General features: G+C 46.8%; 1 protein-coding gene and 1 long non-coding RNA gene across 5 annotated transcripts in view; both read right to left on the bottom strand.

The window, feature by feature from the left end:
* Window positions 1-18,174, bottom strand: part of LOC309629969 — a 401,911-nt gene that overhangs the window by 326,416 nt on the left and 57,321 nt on the right. The window lies entirely within an intron of this gene.
* Window positions 6,574-17,199, bottom strand: SHOX2 (SHOX homeobox 2). 4 transcript variants are annotated; one of them, XM_082394450.1, is made up of 6 exons: window positions 16,340-17,199; window positions 13,600-13,620; window positions 13,225-13,433; window positions 10,802-10,859; window positions 10,397-10,485; window positions 6,574-8,848 (listed from the first exon to the last, which is right to left on the bottom strand). In XM_082394450.1, the coding sequence occupies exons 1-6, from the start codon at window positions 16,686-16,688 to the stop codon at window positions 8,555-8,557; spliced, it is 1,020 nt and encodes a 339-aa protein (XP_082250576.1). In that variant the 5' UTR covers window positions 16,689-17,199; the 3' UTR covers window positions 6,574-8,554. The 4 variants fall into 4 exon arrangements, with proteins under 4 accessions (XP_082250576.1, XP_082250578.1, XP_082250577.1 ...); XM_082394452.1 differs by having other exon boundaries at window positions 6,574-8,812; XM_082394451.1 differs by lacking the exon at window positions 13,600-13,620.

Raw genomic sequence — 18,174 nt, 5'->3', positions numbered from 1 at the left:
TGTGGGGGACTCTGCTGAATGGCATATGGAGATCTGTATGCCTGAGTAAGATCATACTCTAGGGTATAGCAAAGCATCCCAGCCCTGAGTTTTGGAGGACTCTTGCTACAGACCAGACTCAAAAGGCCCCCGGCATTAAAAAATGACCAGAGGCTCTTATACATAAAAACAGCTCAGAAACTTCCCGTATTGACTTCCTATTGCTGCTATAACACATTTCCACAAACGTAGTGGCTTAAAACAACACAAATGATTATCCCACAATTCTATAGGTTAGAAGTCCAGCACAGGTTTTACTGGGCTAAAATCTAGGTGTTGGCAGGGCTACATTCCTTCTGGAAGCTCTGGGGAAAATCCCTTTCTTTGCCTTTTCCAGCTTCTAGAGGCCACCTTCACTCTTTGGCTTCTCCATCTTCAAAGCCAGCAACGTTGCATCTCTCTGACCATTCTTTCTTAGTCACATCTCTCTCTGAGTCTCCTCTTTGGCCTGCCTCTTCCACTTTTAAAGACCCTTTTAATACAGTGGGCCCACCCGAGTAGTCCAGGATAATTTCCCTATTTTAAGGTCAGCTGATTAGCAACCTTAATTCCACTGCAATCTCATTCCCTTTGCCATATTAGCTAACTTATTTACAAGTTGCAGGGATCAGAAAGTGGATATCTTTGAAGGTATCTTTATTCTGTCTATCACACTTCCTTATTACTCCCAACGCAAATTGGAGGACCAGCCTCTCTCTTTCCAAACCTTCTTTTGATGGCTAGTTTTACCTAATGTCACCTTTCTAAAAAGTTTTGGAAGGAGGTCTGGAACTAAAAGTCCCCCAGGGTGGGTACTCAAGTCTTTTAAATGAGCTTCAAGTGACACTAAGTTTTAATGGAAACTATATACACCTTAAAAGAAACACAACTGCTGACAGGGGAGAATTTCAGTAAATAAATATATTTGCCCATAAGATACGTAATTACATTTTAAACCACTAATGCCAGTAAACCTAATACAAAACACAATGTAGCCTGAGTACTGAAATTTTGGATAGGTTGATAGACTTTTTAAATCGTTTTTAAGGGTAGTTTATTTTCTTCTTCCTTAGCACGGAAACATTAAAAAATGTACTCAATAAATAAGCAAACGGAAGGAGAATCAATCTAATATCAAAGTGATCTGAGACTTAATGCCAGGTCTCAATTTGTATGCTGACGTTCCCGAATATAGGGGGCTGAAGGTCAGGGACTCTGGGTAACCTCTGCATTAAGAACGCCTTGAGTTGGGAAGAAAGAGAGCACCCTTTCTATTCTATACAAAGGAGCAGCTCTAAAGTCATAGTCCCTCAAAAATTCTATGTAAAAACAGCTTTGCAAGATTTGAAGAAAGTTTTATTCCAAACTCCAGGCCACACAGCATACACACACATAATCAATATTCACACTGAGGATGTGAAATAAATATGCACACCACCTCCTACTATTTTACAACACTGTCTCTCGTCACACAGACAAGTAAATTCAATATCCTCTGTATGTAACAGTAATTTGAAAGACAAATAATAAAAGTAGAGAAGAGAAGTGCATTTGTGGACACTTACTGTATGCCAGCCACTTTGCACGTCTTATCTTATTTGATCCCCACAACATGCAAGGTGTGTGTTACAGGACACTAAGAGGACCCAGGCTCTAGGAAGCTAAGAAATTACCTGAAACTTCACATGCAATTAATAGGTGATATAGTTGAGATTTGAATTCAGGAAAATCTGCCTCTAAAGATTAGTCATATACTCAACCTACTTTATTAGTGACAAGTAGTTTTCTCTCCAGCAAAATCCTTACTGGTTATTAAAAATAAAAGTGCTAATATTCAAAAATGATTAGTCATATACTGTGACATCACACTGACTCTCAAATTAAGATGTGTAAAAAGTGTTCTGAGTTCTTAATAGATATTATGTGAAATATGAGCCAAGACTTCGTCATAAATCTAAATTTAGCCACTGGAAAGAAGTCCCTCTTCATTATATCTGTAAGTAGGACTCAACTGTTCATTTTACATGTCCTTACAATAGTAATCAAACATTTCTTCTTTTGTATTATATGTGTTTTCAAACTGCTATTAAAGATCGTTGGTCAGCAGCCCTTGCGTCTTTTAGCATTTCACTGCTAACGCTCTACAAACTTGACCAGCCAAAGAAAACGCAGATGGTCCTGTGGAACACAAACCGCGGCAACATATGGTATGCATTTATTCCAACAAAGTGTGCTTCTTAACCTCTGGGTGTCGCTCCACCATTTCTTTATAAGGCTACTCATTTCCAAGGAAGGTTCAGTTTCCAAAAAGAGGGCAACAGGCCCCACATGTGTTGTATGGCCATTCAGATGCATATAATGTGTCTGAACGCCTTTAAGCAAGTGCATTTAGCACATGCTCCCTAACACTATCATATGTATTTATGAATTATCTCCCCCAAAATGGTAAGCCCCTTGAGGGAAAGTGCCATGCCTGATATCTCACCTTATTAGCCACACATGGCAGAGTAACAATACTATCTGTCATGTATATGGCACTGTGCAATCTCTAAATTGCTCTTATAGATAAGCCCCTAACTGCAATGTGACATTTGCCACATCATCCAGATGAGGCTCACAGAGGCTAAGCAATTAGCTGGAATCACAAACTAGTAGGTAATGTTTTCCTCTAGCCCACAACAGAGAAGTAGTTATTCCCTGTCTTGCATACTTTGTTATTTTCTTCTTCTAAGGTTTTTATTATAAGGACTAATGCCTATTGGCCTTTGCATTAAAATAAATATCATATAGTGGTAGTATACATAAGTGCAAGCCACTGTTCTTAGGGCTTTACAAATATTAATTTATTTAATCCTCCTCGCATCCCCACAAAATAGATGCTGTTTTTATCTGCATTTTACAGATGAAGAAACTGAGGCACAGAGAGATGAACTACTCCAAAATCACAGGACTGGTAAATGGCAGCAGTGAGGTTTGAATCCAGGAAGTCTGGCTCCAGAGTCCATGCCCTTAACTTATTCTGCTCTGTTCTGCCTGAATAAGAATCTACAAAGTTCTTTACTCAGGACATGTGAGCCTTTGTTCAACAAGGGGGAAAAAGGTGTGTTTATTCCTTCCTACGTGATTTATTTGATTATATTCTAAAACCTTTCTTCATGCCAATAGAACTCCACGTAAGTACTATACTAAATTTTCCTGTACTGAAGGCATGTGCAATGGTTACCTTGATTGACACATAAAATACCCAAAACAAAATACCCCAAGACTTGAGGATTTTTTGTTTTATGAATTAGAGACATGAAAGGATTACCTAGGTATCAGAAGTGTTATAAACTCACATCTGTAAGTCTTTCTTGGAGATTTTCATATTTCTTATACAAGAATGTTCCCTGTCTGAAATATTTCAGTGTTCACTCTGTATCTGAGCTTGAAAATTATCTAATCCTTTTTAACTGTTAATTTTCAACTACTTTTTCTTCACACATGCTTTCAATATAATGTTTAACACTTTTTATGTTTTTATTCCAGTCGTCTTGAAAACATGCTAGTAAACATGCAAGCATATTGTAAAGGTTTAAAATTCGTGGTGTGTATACATATATCAACAGGAGTTATGAATTATGTATATCTCAAGCCTATATAAATTAGATTTTGAAGAACAAGTATCACAGTACTCAGGCAGGTCATAATAAGAGATTCCATGTGAAATGTAAAAACTACCTTGAATAAATTATCCATTAGTTAACGCTCTCATTAGAATGACATATTTATTATTTCTGGTTTTGTGACATTCCTTTAATGCACTTTGACTAACTGTTCTAACAGCATGTTAAGAAACCATTGCAGGCCTTTTTCCCCCCCTTGGAATTAGCAGACTTTATTTACATTTGAACTAAAATAATTTAAAATAATATAACATTGAAAACAATCACCCATTTCCCAATGTAGAATACCATTTTCTTCTGCCCAGAAACACTTAATTGAAGCAGGATATAACTTTAGTAATTATTTTTGCACGGAATGACTCTAAAATTAATAGTCAATTGTAAGACTGTTTAAAAATTGGGAGACTGACAATCAAAACAATCTTAAATGCTTTTTTTGTGTGATGAAAAGGAGTGATCCTTTAATTCCCTCACACACATTAAACTGATTTCACAGACTTTCTGTACTGGTGTTTAACATAGTCAAGTGCTTGAGGTTACATAAAATAAACAATCTTGAGATCTTATTGCAAATGTTTGCAATTTATGATGTAAACTGATTTGTGAAAAAATAACAGGATCCCATGTCACCGAAGCCAAAAAGGCATTTTTCAGAAATCAAAATAGTTCCGAAATTTGAGCATTGCATTATGCTAAAGTATTACCATCTGAGGATCTAAAAAGTTACAAATCTGGGGGAAAACTCAAAATAGATATTTATCAGCTCAGCTTCAAGCTAAGGCCTCCGATCTCAATGGGCCTCCTGCATATCAGGGTCTTTAACACTAATGATGTTTTGAGTAAGCAGTTTTCCCCAGGGATTTTATAGCTTGGGAAGGCTTTGCACACCCTGAAATATTTGGGGGACAACCGGGGGAAATTTTAATTATTTATTGCGATTATTGAGCTTGGACCAAAACAACATGCATGTTGGGGCATATGTGAATTTAAAGTGAAGCTTTCCTCCGACCACTTCTCAGAGTGGCTCTGGAAACTCGGGTTTTGGAACCTCTTGTTCCCACACCCAAGCGCCTGCCCGGGTGGCCGTGGCACTCCGGGAAAGCGGGCTCTGCTCGGGCGCCTGTGGGAGGCTGGACCCCCGAGGGACCGGCCCCGATGGGAAAGGAAAGGCGGCCTTGGTCCTCGCTGAGTCTCGGGAGAGCGGACTCGGGAGGAGGCGAGGACGCCGCGGACGGCCCTGACGCCGGTCTCACCGACCGCGCCTGGCTCAGGTACCGCCGACGGGGCTGAGAAACTTTGGCCTTTCTTCTTCTCGCCCTGCCGGGCTGCGTCCGCGGGCTCCTCTGCCATCCGCACTCCCGCCAGGACCCCATCCCCGCGGGCTCCGCGCCCAGCCCAGCCGGCTCCGGCTGCCGGTAACGTTCCAGCCGACGTAGGCCGCGCTGCCGCGCCCCTTCGCTGGTGCCTGGCGCCCGGCCGGCCTGGGCCCGGACGCAACGCCTCCTTTGACCTCAGGCTCCCCGAGCTCAGCTGCGGGGACAGGCTGGGCTCCGCGTCGGCCGCGCCCTTGGCTGGGCCCCGGACGGAACCGCCAACCCCCGGCACCAAGTTCTCCCGTGACCGGCGACCTCCCTCGGGGTGTCCGGGGAAACGTCCGAGCCCGTGTCGGGGGCTGGATTAGGGCTGGGGCTTGGAGCCTGCCCGTTCGGACCCTGGACCCCGGCGCCGACGGGAGCCAGCCGGAGGCCACCGGCCCTGGCGGGAGGCGCGGCGCGGCGGCTTCAAAGCGCACCCCGCCCCCAAGCAGATGTTTATTATGAAAACTCGGGACTCTTGTCAAGTAGAAGACCCGCAAGGCCTGAGCTCTGAATACGGCCCAAGTCCTGTTCTGTGGTCTTTGAAGACTAAAAGATGAAAATAAACATATCACCCACGTCTACGCGGAGGAACAGCTTTGAGTGCGAGCTCAACCCGGGAGAGGGCCGGGTTGGGGAGGACGGAGCAAGGCCCGAGGATACGGGGCTTTGTCGCAGAGAGGGTCTCCTCTACGCATCCTCCGCCCCCTAGGGGGCCCCAGGGGACACTCGGGACACCCTCAATTTTGGCGGAGGGTGTCCCCTATCCCAAGAGTCCGAGAGGGAAGGGAAGGGAAGGTCAGGTCCTGTCCCGGGTCTTCACAGTCTGTACCCACCCGCAAACAGGCAGAGGCTTCGGGCTTAGTAGGCAGGATTTCTTCCGGGAGAGGGGACGGGAGGAGGAGGGAGGGAGGGAGGGGCTCCTCGGTATCCGGAGGACGGCTAAGACCGGCTTTTCCTAAACACGATCCTAGCTTCTACCTTTCCCTAAATTTAACGAACGAAAAATCTGTTTGGGCCAAAGCGCTAAACTGAAGTGGGAGGCGGGGGACCCGCTCTCCCCGGCACCACCGCCCCGCTTCGCGGCCCTTATCTCACTCCCAAACCGCCACCGACTCCGGGAAGGGTCGGCGACCTGGGACCAAGTGTCTGTCTTGCCACAATTAACCCAGGTGGATTTCACACCGCGTGACCACGCTTTCCTTCCTCCCCAAAATGTTCCCCAAATGAACTTAAAGGGCGAAAGTGCAGCAGAATGAAGAACGAGAGTCCGTCTTGGGGAAGGGGGTTATTCTATGTTATTCTACATGTTATCTGTTCCTTTATTGATTTGGTGTAAAATCAATCCGGTTTCTGTGCTGGGTGGATAAAATGGGGCGGGCGGGGGGCATTTTCTCTCAGGGCTTCCGAGAGCCACAGAGCCACCATTCTCACGGTCCGGTCCCTTGATTGCCGCACATAGGAGAAGAGGCAAGCGCTTTTCCAAGCTGGTATAGTTGAGAGAGACACACATTCATCAAAAAGGAAGAAAGAAAGACTATCCCGGATAGTTTAATAGTAACAGGAACAAAGATGACGCGAACCCCATCAAATGAAACAATACTATTTTCATTCAATTGATCGCAAAGTGTCTTCAATTAATAACTTGGCACTTATTTAAAAGGTTTAACAGAGGTGAGACCGAAACATTTTGTACCGACAACACGTCATGAAATAACAGAATCTTCTTTTGTTTAAAATAACTTAATACACTAGAAAAAATATGGCAAATATAAATAATTTTGTTTTCATGGAGAACAAATAGTTACAAAGCTCAACCGCATACCAAAGTTCAGCTAAAAGAGCTTTTCCTCGTTCTTGTATAAGGGATTAAAAAAAAAAACAAAAAAAAAAACTAAGGAGACTTTTTTTTAGAGAATTGGGATACAGATTGCTTAGTCCAGGGTATCCCAGTTTAAATAGCTACATGAATTGAGACAAACAAAAATATTACTTGAATATACACCCTTGTGAGATAAAATGCAAATGTTGAAAGTCAACTATCAGTTCACACGTTATAGCCAAAATAAACTTTGTTCTTGTTTATCAACATATTTTACACAAACTTAGTGCCTGTATCTATCTGGGTGTTGTTTAAAGTGAGTGTGATGGGACAGAGAGGGGGAAATAAAGGACGGTCCTCAAATAGGACTTTAGGAAATCTGCAAGAGGGAATACAAGAAAAGGGGGAGGAGAGGGGACTAACACTGAGCGCCCACTATGTATCAGGCACCACGTGAGGCGCTGTACCTTCATCGTTTCATTTATCTTTTCTTTTTCCTTTGCCCACATTTTCTACCTGCCTCTGTTGTCTTGGGACAATCAGAGTGTAACTTTTTTGCCCTTCAGACTTTTTTCTTTTGTCCCCCAGGATTAAAGACGGGACAAAAATAAATATACATAGAAATATATATATCAATTTCCAGATGCTTTGGGTATTGTTTTTATACTGGAAATGAAAATGGAGTTAAGTGCATGTGAGTAAAGCGGGGAGTGGGGGAGACACCATCAATGGAATACAAGTAACATGCAAACCGGAATTTACTGTCAGCAGTCTGGACAGTTCTGCCATAATAATTTTCTCAGAGAAATCACTATCTGTGGTATCAGTTTTGTATTAATATCATTTTTTTTCTCTCCTCGTTTTTATACTGTCTTCCCTCTTCTTGCTCTTCCATACGTGGTGGTTTTTAACTCAAAGCACCTGATTCAACGTAAAAGGAGGCCCGCCTCTCTTATCAAATTTCTTGTATTAAAGTGAACTTCGCAGAAAAAGGTCAGTTTCAAAACCTGTGAACTTCCCAGCTGCGTACATTTTTTTCATCTTAATTCTTTAAATAATTATACCTCTTCCTTCTGTTTTGCCTTCTTAGCCCATTTTAAAAAACATACACTTTAAGTTGGTAACTCCCCACCCCCCACCCCCGCCCCAATTCTCTCGAGATTCGTCCAGATTCTTTTTCCATATTTTTTAATGTACAAAATACTTTAAATTTTTTTTCTTTTTTGTTCCTTGGTTCTCTCTCCGATTTCAGCTTCTGACGAATAGCAATAAGTTCCCTTTCTCTATTTCTCTCTGGTTTGTCTTTTCTACCTTTTTTCCCCTCATTTTTTATTAACAGGATTTTTATTTCTACGCAAGAGTCCATCGTTGCAGTTTTGCCGTGAGCCACACTCCGCTGTCCCAGCACTCCCTTGTCCAGTCTCTCTCCAGACCTCCCAAACCCAGCCCTACAAAGCCAAATTCTAGGCCCTTGGGTAGGTGAATGGTCAGGAGCCACGGAGCTGGTGCCCCTCTTGGGATCCCAGGTCACGCCCTCCGAGTCCGGGATGCGGAATGGGGCAAGGGGCGATCAGCCGGGTGGAAAGAGGCTCGGCTCCCGAGGTCCGGAGCAGGTAACGGAGAAGCAGCGGGGCTCGGAGGGCGTGCAGGCTGCGCGCCGTGCTGCAGGCGCGACGTTGGCGCTGGCGTTGGCGTCACAGACCCAAGGCGGCCGCGTGCTTTTTGGCTTTCAGTCTGAGATCCGCGATGCTGGAGTTCTTGCTGGTAGTCTTGGCGGCAGCTGCGGCAGCCACGACGGAGGCGGCAGAAGCTGAGTCCGCGGCCAGCGTGGCGAGCGGCAGTCCGAAGGGCGGCGCGGGGAACATCATGTAGGGCGCGTGCGCGGCCAGGTGCGGGTGCAGGTGGTGGTGCGCGTGCGCCACGGCGCTGTCCAGCTGCAGCTGAGCCTGAACCTGAAAGGACAAGGGCGTCACGTTGCAATGACTATCCTAGGGTGACAACAGAATAGAAACAGAGCATTAACGGCGTCCAGCTTAGCTCGGGGAAGGCTGGGGCAGGGGACGGGAAAGGGGCATTTGGCTGACCTTATCAGTCTGTTACTGAATCTGGGGCGCCACAGGGATATTCCAGTGCCCCTGAGTCTCTGCAACTCCCTCAGTGTGGCCTATCCCCTTGAGTCCCAGGGACTCCCGTCTGCAGGAATTGTGGCCGCCCCCTCGGGAGCTGGGTCCGTCAGAGGGCGACATTGCTATTGTGCTAATACATCACCCTCCTGAAAATAACAATGTATATTGGACAGACGATGGGGTGAGGGTCATTACCCTCCTCTCTTGATGCTGTCATACACCTTTTACCCTGCTACTAAAGCACTGAAGTACCATTAAGCAAATTACAAAACTTTTAAAATGTCACCTAGGAAGTTATTGCATCTTCATCACAACTGGCACAATTGTTAGTACTTCTAACATTTACTGCTATTAAAATTACCTTGGGATCTTGTTAAAATGTGGATTCTGATTCAGAAGGTCTAGTGTAGGGCCAGAGATTCTGCATTTCTAACAATCTCCCAGCTGATGCCGATGCTGCAGACTAGGAGATCACCTTCTGAGTAGTAAGGGTCTCCTTTTAAGATTCCCCTCTCTCTCCAGTCATTCTCTCTTGCTTCAAAAGCCTAGCATCAGGATACCAGAATCCAGTGGTTCCAGGAGAGCTAAGATCTGCCTAATACTAACCCTCAATACACAGGTGCAGCCAGGTGTCTCCCCTGACCAGGACACTGGTATCTGAGAGTTAATTCATGACTTCACAGTCCTATGGAGCAGAGGGCCTGGCCATGGGGAAGGTCAGGCACTGGTTGGGAAAGGATTGCACCCTTAGGCTTGGAGAATGGGGAGTTCAGAGCACTGGGATTTCCCAGGATTAAATCATTGCTGCAGGCTGTACTTTTAAAATATAGTCTTAAAGGTTTCTGTATGGCTAAGAAATGGATTGCAGCCGCAAGGTGTCCCTGGGAAGACCAGTGCTTCCCTCTCTACTAGATATGAAGTTTTTCAGCTTTAAAAAATCAAGTCTGATCTGGGAGTGTTTTTATTTATTTATTTATCTATCTATCTATCTATCTATCTTCAGTCAGAGACATTTAATGTGAATAAGAGGTAGAAAACACCTAGAAAAATATTTAGAAAGTTGCCTTAGAAACACCTCAGGACTAACCTCTGTACTGGATCTGACAAAATCTTAATCAGAAGTCTTTTCCTTCCCTCCCCAAGTGCAATCTTTAGTGCATTTTTAAAGGACCAGTTGCTGCCCTCAGGCCTCTGTGGGTTTCCCATGAGGACAGAAAGGACTAGGCATGTAGGCCCCTGACACTGTATAGGTTTTTAAAGGGGAGTAGGTCCACTATATTATCTGAAAATTGATTCTCTAACTGTATAGACACCTATATTGGGGCTCAGAGACAGGGGATGTTCAACAATTCAAGCAAATATCCAGGTCTTTTCACAGTTAAAAACAGGTTGAAACTGGGCTGTACTTGCCTGCTGAAATGGCATCCTTAAAGCACCTACATTGACGTACGGTGCTACTCTACAAGCTTCAAATTGGCTGGCAGCCCCTATGAGGACGCCTGCAAAAAATGGGGGAACAAAAAACAATAAAGTGAGATTAACATGTCCAGCATTGTTTTCCAAGGTTCCAAATGGTACCAAGACAGAACTATTTCCTTTGGAATTGTACTGTTATCTTCCTAAACTGCTGCCAAAATTTAAAGCAATGTAATTTACTCCCAAACTTTAGGACTCTCATTAACTGCCTTCGGAGCAGATTTTTAAATAAGGACCATAGTTATATTTGACAAGGTTCTTTTCTGTCTTCATAATAACAACATCCCCTAATACTCTTTTTACTTAGAGTATCAAATGTTCTTTGTCTGAGAAGCATACCTTTATGCAGTTGATTTTCTTGTTTTCTACATTTAGCTCTTCGATTTTGAAACCAAACCTACAAATTGGAGGAAAAAATAAAACCTGGATGTTATGACTCAGAGTAATGTTTTAGGCAAGGATTGGGAGATATAGCAAGCAATCTTTGAATTATATACAAGAATCTTAATTTCCAAAGTTAAAAACATAAATAAATGACAAAATAGAAAGATTTCATATACTTTTGCGAGATATGTTGTTTCTTGATAAATTACTGTAGTCCCGGTTTCATGTTTCCACAGTTAGAATCCCCAAGGCCTAAAACTCGCCCTGGTACCTGATACTAAAGTGATAATGGGTTTAGATGTTTGCCCAGTAAGACCTGAGAAGAATGTGCTCATTAATAGCCTGTAATATTAATTAGTTTCATCTTCAAGAAAAACCAAACACCAAAGCAAATAGTGACTCTGTTTTTTGTTTTTTTTTTTTCCTGGGGGTGGGGGGGATAAGAGTGGGGGAAGAGGTAATTAGTGTCATAAAAGCCTCACTACAAAGAAGTTTAGAATTTCTCTGTTCCTCTGTGCAGCAGAGTGTAACATGGTAGCAGAATAATTGTGCCATTATCATGATAATCTAATTTGCTTCTATAGAAAAAGCCACTGGGTGCAGTTAGGGTAGTAGAGAAGTGTCCAGAAGACAGATCAAAATTTAAATAAAGTATGAAAAAATAAATACCAGCAATGAAGTTCACTTATTATAAGAAAAAAAGAAGAACATTCTGTGAAATGGGAGTGGGGTATGAATCAAGTAACTGCTGGATGCTATCTTCTCCCAGATATTACCTTCTTAGATAAACTTGCCAACTTTTAGAGGCAGTATGGAAGATTTTAAGAAATTCAAATAAAGCTTGCTTTTATACTCCAATAATATAGCATTATATTCCAATAATACAGCATATTGACTGATTCATAAATTAATGTTAAAAAAACATGAAAGTAAAATATTGCTTCAGAGCTTTCTTCTTGTTTTTGAAAGCAAGTGTCACAGTCAATGGAAATCTTCAAAAATTCCCCTGCCATTTAGTGTAGTAGAAGGGTAGATTTCATGCCAGGGTGGCATCCTTTGTGTACCTCACATGGCCTGAGGCTTCTTGCCTCTTTTTTCCCGTAGAAGAGTTGGAGCTGATATACTAATGCTCACAACTGTAATAATTATCATCATGTCTTTAAGGGGTTGCTAAGCCTCTAGAGATCTCAGTGCACAGAGCAAAGTAGGAGAGGCTTAAAAAGGAAGGCTCTGCTGTTGATGCTGTGATGACCAAGGCAGCCTATTATTACTTTTCCCCTTTAAAGTGACTGCTCTGTTTTTGTCCTGATCCTATTACAAGACGCGGGGAAGCCCCATAAGAATTGCATAGTTCGCTGCAGATGGTGGTCTCTAGCCCAGAGACCTAGGGAGTATCTGTTACAGTGATACTTTGTAACAGCTGCAGATGTTCAGGCCTAAAACTGCTCCATGTGTTCAAACAAATAATGACTATCATTTTCTCCTATTTTATTATTTGAGTGGAAATACAACCTGAAACATTTAAATTCGTTTTCCATAAAACTAAAAGGATATGTATGCATGTATGTATATAATTTTTTCCCCTTAAGCGCTCCTGATGCCTACTTTTCCCATTACATTCACCGCCACAACCAGTAAAGAAAATCTGCTCCAGTGCTAACTCCATTGAGTGTGGCACTTGCTGGGGTCAGATTTTGGAAATGTCAATATTAAGATACGTGGATTGTTTTAAAATCAAGTTTCTGTACGTTCAGGTTCGCTTCCCTAGTTAAGTGAGAGAACAAAGAGTGACCAAACGCATTTATTTCTCTGCTATTTCACACACAGTTTGAGATCGACCGCTAACGGCAGACTGTAAATTTGTGCACTTAACAGTTGCTAATTTTCTTTATAGTCTGTACATCTATAAACCTAATTGGCATATCCGCTTGGCAAACCTAGATCCCAGAACAGACCCTCAAGGAAACCCAACTCCGGCGAACAAAATATTCGTTGTAACTTTTAAGGCATCCAGAAGATAAAACGTTTTCTGTGGGATTTTTTTAAGGCTTATAAAAGTAGGCCCATTAGGATTAAACCACATTAAAGGCATCGTGAGGCGAGGGTCGGGGGTGTGGTTTATAGAAACTCTGGGAGCAAGCCCAGCACAGCTTTCTTCTGCTGGGAACATATGTTGGGATGGGGTGGGGGGGGAGCACGGGAAGGCTTTAAGACCAAGATCTACTTTGGAACATAAGACCTCTAGCAGAGACATCGCTTCCCTTCTCACCTCACTCCAGACATTTGAACCCGCACCCTCGTCGTGTGTACCCCAGGCGACTCTCCAACCCCAGGCATGCGCCTCCTCTGCTCCCCGCGACCTCCTCACAGGCGGGTACCTGCACTCGGGCCTCGGACAGCCCCAGCCGCTGGCTCAGTTCTTCACGCATAAAGGCGTCCGGGTAGTGAGTCTCGTCAAAAAGCCTCTCCAGCTCGTTGAGTTGTTCCAGGGTGAAATTGGTCCGACTTCGCCTCTGCTTGATTTTGGTCTGGCCTTCGTCCTCCATCCCTTTCGCATCCTCTTTGCGATCCTTCGGCTCCGGGGACACTGGAGGGGGCACCACGAACAGGACCGCACACATACGTCCACGCGCGCACACAGCAACACCCACACACACAGAGACAAAAACAACACAGCAAATGCCATTACCAGATCTGTCTCCAGAAGGATGGAGGATCCTGCCCCCTCCCGGAGTTCCTGTCCAGTTCCTCACCCGGCCGCGAGGAAGAGGATCCTGGAGACGCGAAAAGATCAACTCTGGGCGGCCGCCCGCGGGCAAGGTGGGCATTCACCCACCCATCCCTTTTGCAACTGTGGCCTCAGCTCACCTCCTCACTATTCAGCCCACAGTCCCCTGCCCTCCCCCGAGAATACCAAATCAATTCCACTCACCCTCTCTTGCATTCACTCTCCCCCACTCGCGCACAGAAACCAAAAGCGCCGCACCGGGCGGGTCACAGAACGAGATCCCGGCAGGACAGCGCGGCGAGGCCACGGACTGGCCTCTTACACCGGCCATTCCCAGAGTGCTGGGCCGTAGTCAGGCCAGCAGTGGCCGCCGCCGGCTCTCTTGTCTCTCTCAAACTTGCTGGTCTAATTTGGGAACAATTGGGCTGAAGGGTCACAGCCGGAGGACAAGACCCCGGTGCCGTATGGCACTGGGAGCCACTTTCCCGGGCGCTCTGTGCGGACCCAGGGCTTGGGCCAAATCCCGCGGACGGCCCACGGACAGTCAGGCAGTCCCTGTCCCCCCCTGCCGAATCCCAGTCGCCTGAGCAGAGGCGCCCACGCCATGTTGGCGGCCTGGAGGGCTCGCTGCCCACACCCGGCCGGAAGGCCGAGAGGCGGAAAATCAGCTTCGGGGAGCCAGCGAAACGGACCGCTGTCTCTTTCGCTCCTTTTTCCCTCCCCATTGGAAAGGCAGACGCGACCCTGAACGCTTAAACCCATAGAGATCAACAGGTTCAAGCGGAACATTCGGGATCCTCGGTTTCTATTGGTTGCTCAAAGCCTTTTCATGCATCCAGCAGCTCGGATGTTTAATAAAATATGCATTTTTCTGCTCTAGGTTTGCACACATCCGTTGCCACTTTCCTGTCCTTCCTTCTCCTCCCTTTAAAAACAGGAGCTCCACGAGTGTGAGCATACAGGGACACCAGAGGGATGTAGCTCTCTCTCTCTCTCTCTATATATATATATTTAGGCCAAGGGACCGTGATCAGGGGAGCCGGTATCAACATAAGCTGCCCTCTGGAACCTTCATCCTCTGCGCCTGAGTCGGAGACTTGGGTTTTTAAGGTGCAAAAGCTGAGTTTGGATAATCGAGGCTGTTTGCAGTTCTTCCCAGCCCAGAATCCCGATCAGCATGGGTGTTAAAAATCATTTCCAGAAGAGCCGGCCTGCAGACAAATTAATATTTGCCCTGAGCTTGGAAATCAACAATCCCAGGACTTCGTTTGCCCACGGTTCAGACCCTAACTTCGCGGGGGGGCCTGCTGGTGTACCCAGGGCCTGGAGCTGGGGACTCAGGCCCGGGAGGGTGCACTGGACTGCCTGACAGTTACGCTACCACTTGCCAAATTTAGGAGTACTTGGTACCCCGTCTGGGAGAAGAACCTCTAGAACTCAGTCCAGCTTGGCATTCTAGTTACTGTGATCTTAAGTGTTTCCTGCATATCTACTTCTCACAGTTCGTGTTGTGGACGTTTGTCCTTCCTCAGGGAAGAAGTGGATACATTATAGCACAAACTGAAGCCAAGTTAATAGGAAAATATTTCCACAGATATTGCAATGAAATTTAAATACGAAAACACATCTTTCAGATTTTGCCTTTGGCTTTGTTTATTTCGTGCCATCCACAGTGGAAGCCTCTCAAATTTTTGGGGCTTCAAAGAGAAAGACGTCCACATTTACAGTTGATTAACAGACTTAATATAATCTGTATTTCGCCCCCAAATTTCCACTTATTGGCCTAAACAAGAACAGACTGTGTTATAAAAGACTTAATTGCTTGCTTAAATATGTGATTCTAAGCATGCCACATATTTTCTTAATTGGAAAAATATGGCAGCACACCAGTTACTGCAGGCACCAAGTGCCAAATTAATTTTATTGTTGAACTCCTTTGAATTGGTAGAGGACGCTCCACCATTTAGAAAAAGCCTTTTCCTAACACTTTCCTGGCACCAAAGGATTATCCCACCACAAAATCAGAGTACTGGATGATGCGACGCAGTAAAATGTCGAAAAACAAACAAACAAACAAAAAAGGAGCCTAACGCATCTCCCGAAAGAAACAGCGCACAGCCTGAACCTTAGCCTGCCTTGGTCTCATTGTACCTTCATAGCTCAAAGAAAATGGGAAGTTTGGGGCCCTAAATTCCAGGGAGCCAGGGTCTTAGCGGAGTTAGCGGCAGCACGAAACCCGGGGCGACTCCAGGGTGAAATCCCAATCAATCTCTCTGTCTCTGTATCTCTGTCCCCTTTCTCTCTTTTCCTTTTTTTTCTCGGGCCTAGGAAAGGGGCTCCCGCAAACTCGGCGCTAGATGCTAACTGTAATCCCGCCGCCCGGCCCAGCTACTGCCAGCACCCCCTTTCGCAGCCCGGCCCAGCGAACTTCCCCATCCGCCTGCGGGCCGTCTGGGCTGCGGGCCCATCCTCCCGTTGGTGAAAATGCGTTTCGGTGGAATGGGAGTAGCGGGAGCATCTGAGAAGGGCGCGCGCAAACCCCACACGCCCCCACCCCCTCCCCGCTCACACATTCGGACCCCACCCACGACCGTGCACACCACCGGACTCCCACCCCTCCATCCTCACTCTACCTTCCCAAGCTGGGGTCCAAGAGCCCTCTCCGCGTCCCGCCCCCCCTCCCCGCTGGGCCTTGGTGTCCTCTCCCGCCCGAAAGGAGTCAGGAAGGCGGGAAGGGGAACCGCGGCCGGGGGTCAGGCCGTTACCCTCGGTGAGCCGCGGGCTGCCCGGCTCCCTGCTTCTCTCGGCGGCGCCCATGTCCAGCTCCCGGACGGGAGAGCGCCCTCCTCCAGCTCCTCCGCCCGCTCCTCCTCCTCCTGCACCTCCTCCACCTCCTCCGCCTCCGCCTCCTCCTCCTCCGCCGCCGCCGCCTCCGCCGGCCGCCCGGACTGCGGGACTGCTGCGGTCTTCACGGCCCGGCTCCGCGCAGCCGGCCGGCTCCTTGGCCCCGCGCAGCGGCCCGCTCTCCAGCACCTCCCGGTACGTGATAGCCTCCTTCTTCTCCTTCACTTTCTGGTCAAAAGACTTCGAGACGAACGCCGTAAGTTCTTCCATCGCCGCCAATGCCCGTCAGCCCCGCGCTCAACGTCTCCCAGCCGAGCCCAGCTCTTTTTTTCCTTCTTCTTTTTTTACTGCTCCAGCCCCCCCAATAATAACACATCAATGGGACAGGGGGTGGGGGAGGAGTGGGAGGAGGAGGAAGAAGAAGAAAAAGAAGAGAAGAAAGAAGAAAGAGGAGAAGTAGAAGGAGAAAAAGAAGTAAGAAGAGAAGGAGGAGGTGAAGGAGGAGGAGGAGGAAGAAGAGGAAGAGGGAAGGGGCGGGGGCCGCGGGAGGGAAATGGGAACTGATGCTTCCCTGCCGGAGCGCGCTTGTTCAATGTTAAGATCTTTGACAATTCTTCCTGCGGAGAGTTCAGATCTGATAGCAACGCAGCGCTTGAAGTCTCACTATTTATACTTCGCAAAGGCGGCCCCTTGTTCTGAGTAAATTACCTCCCCTTCGCAACTCGGAGGGAGACCCTCCCCGGGAAGCACCCGCGCCACTACCTGGGGGTGGGGGAGTGGGGGTTGGGAGGTGGGGGTGATAGGGAGAGAGGGAGGGAGGGGGAGAGAGAGAGAGAGAGGGAGAGGGAGAGGGGGAGAGGGAGAGAGAGAGAGAGAGAGAGAGAGAGAGAGAGAGAGAGATTGAGATTGATTAAGGCTGGAGTCCAGGCTGGCTGGGGCTGGAGTGTGAGTGAGGACAGCGAAGGGGGACCAGAGGGAGTGGGAAGAGGAAGCAGACAGTCCGGGTTTTCAGATATCTCGGCCGCCTGAGCTCTTGGCCATTAATTCAGGATGACAAGAATCCATAATTAATTTAATTAGGCGTGGATTTTGCGTTGGTGTCACGGCTTACTTAAACACTAGGGAGCTGGACTGATTCCGCCGGGGCGTGGTCAAGAGGAAACTGACAAGTGCGCGACTCCTGGAGTCAATAGGGTATCCCGACTTGGCATCCGACCCTATGTCCTCGCCGGGCGTCAGGGTGCAGCGCAACTGCTCGGCCCCGCATTGCTGCCCAGCAACCCTGCCCTGCATCAGGCGCCTGGGACCCCAGTTCCGTATCCTGACCCCGTATCCCAGTCCTACATCCCTGCTACCCCGAAACCTTGTAGCCTGGCATCCTGGCTTCACAACCCTGCCGAGTCAGGGTCCTTTACAGTTTCTCAGGCGCGCGCAGCTCCTTTCAGGGGCTTCCGGGCCCGCGGCCAGAGCTGAGCCTGGGTCTTCACCAAGCTCCCTGCCCCGGGGAGTTTGTGATTATTCGCGTCCTGGAGACCGAGCCGACTCCTCTACGGACAAACCCTGCTCGAAGTGGCTAGTTTGTTTAACACATTTCCCGAGCAGCTGTTCCCTGACAGATTCCATTTTAAAATGTTCCCTTAGCGCTTGGTCAAGGGCAGTTTGACTTCGTTCCCTCTTTGAGGTCTCAGGACCCTCACCCTTCTCCCTTACTCTTTGCACCCGGAGCCCTCCCACAATGAACTAGAGAAACTCTTCT

This window comes from Balaenoptera borealis (genome assembly GCF_965194805.1).
Source record: "Balaenoptera borealis genome assembly, chromosome: 5".
Classification (NCBI taxonomy): Eukaryota; Metazoa; Chordata; class Mammalia; order Artiodactyla; family Balaenopteridae; genus Balaenoptera; species Balaenoptera borealis.
This window is presented reverse-complemented; position numbering and strand designations above follow the sequence as displayed.

Excerpts from the sequence above, each read along its gene's own strand:
- SHOX2 (XM_082394450.1), bottom strand. The coding sequence starts at position 16,688 with ATGGAAGAACTTACGGCGTTCGTCTCGAAGTCTTTTGACCAGAAAGTG. Across the intron at positions 10,486-10,801 it reads AGAAAATCAACTGCATAAAG|GCGTCCTCATAGGGGCTGCC; the intron begins GTATGCTTCTCA and ends CATTTTTTGCAG. Across the intron at positions 8,849-10,396 it reads TAAGGATGCCATTTCAGCAG|GATAGTCATTGCAACGTGAC; the intron begins GCAAGTACAGCC and ends TTGTCACCCTAG.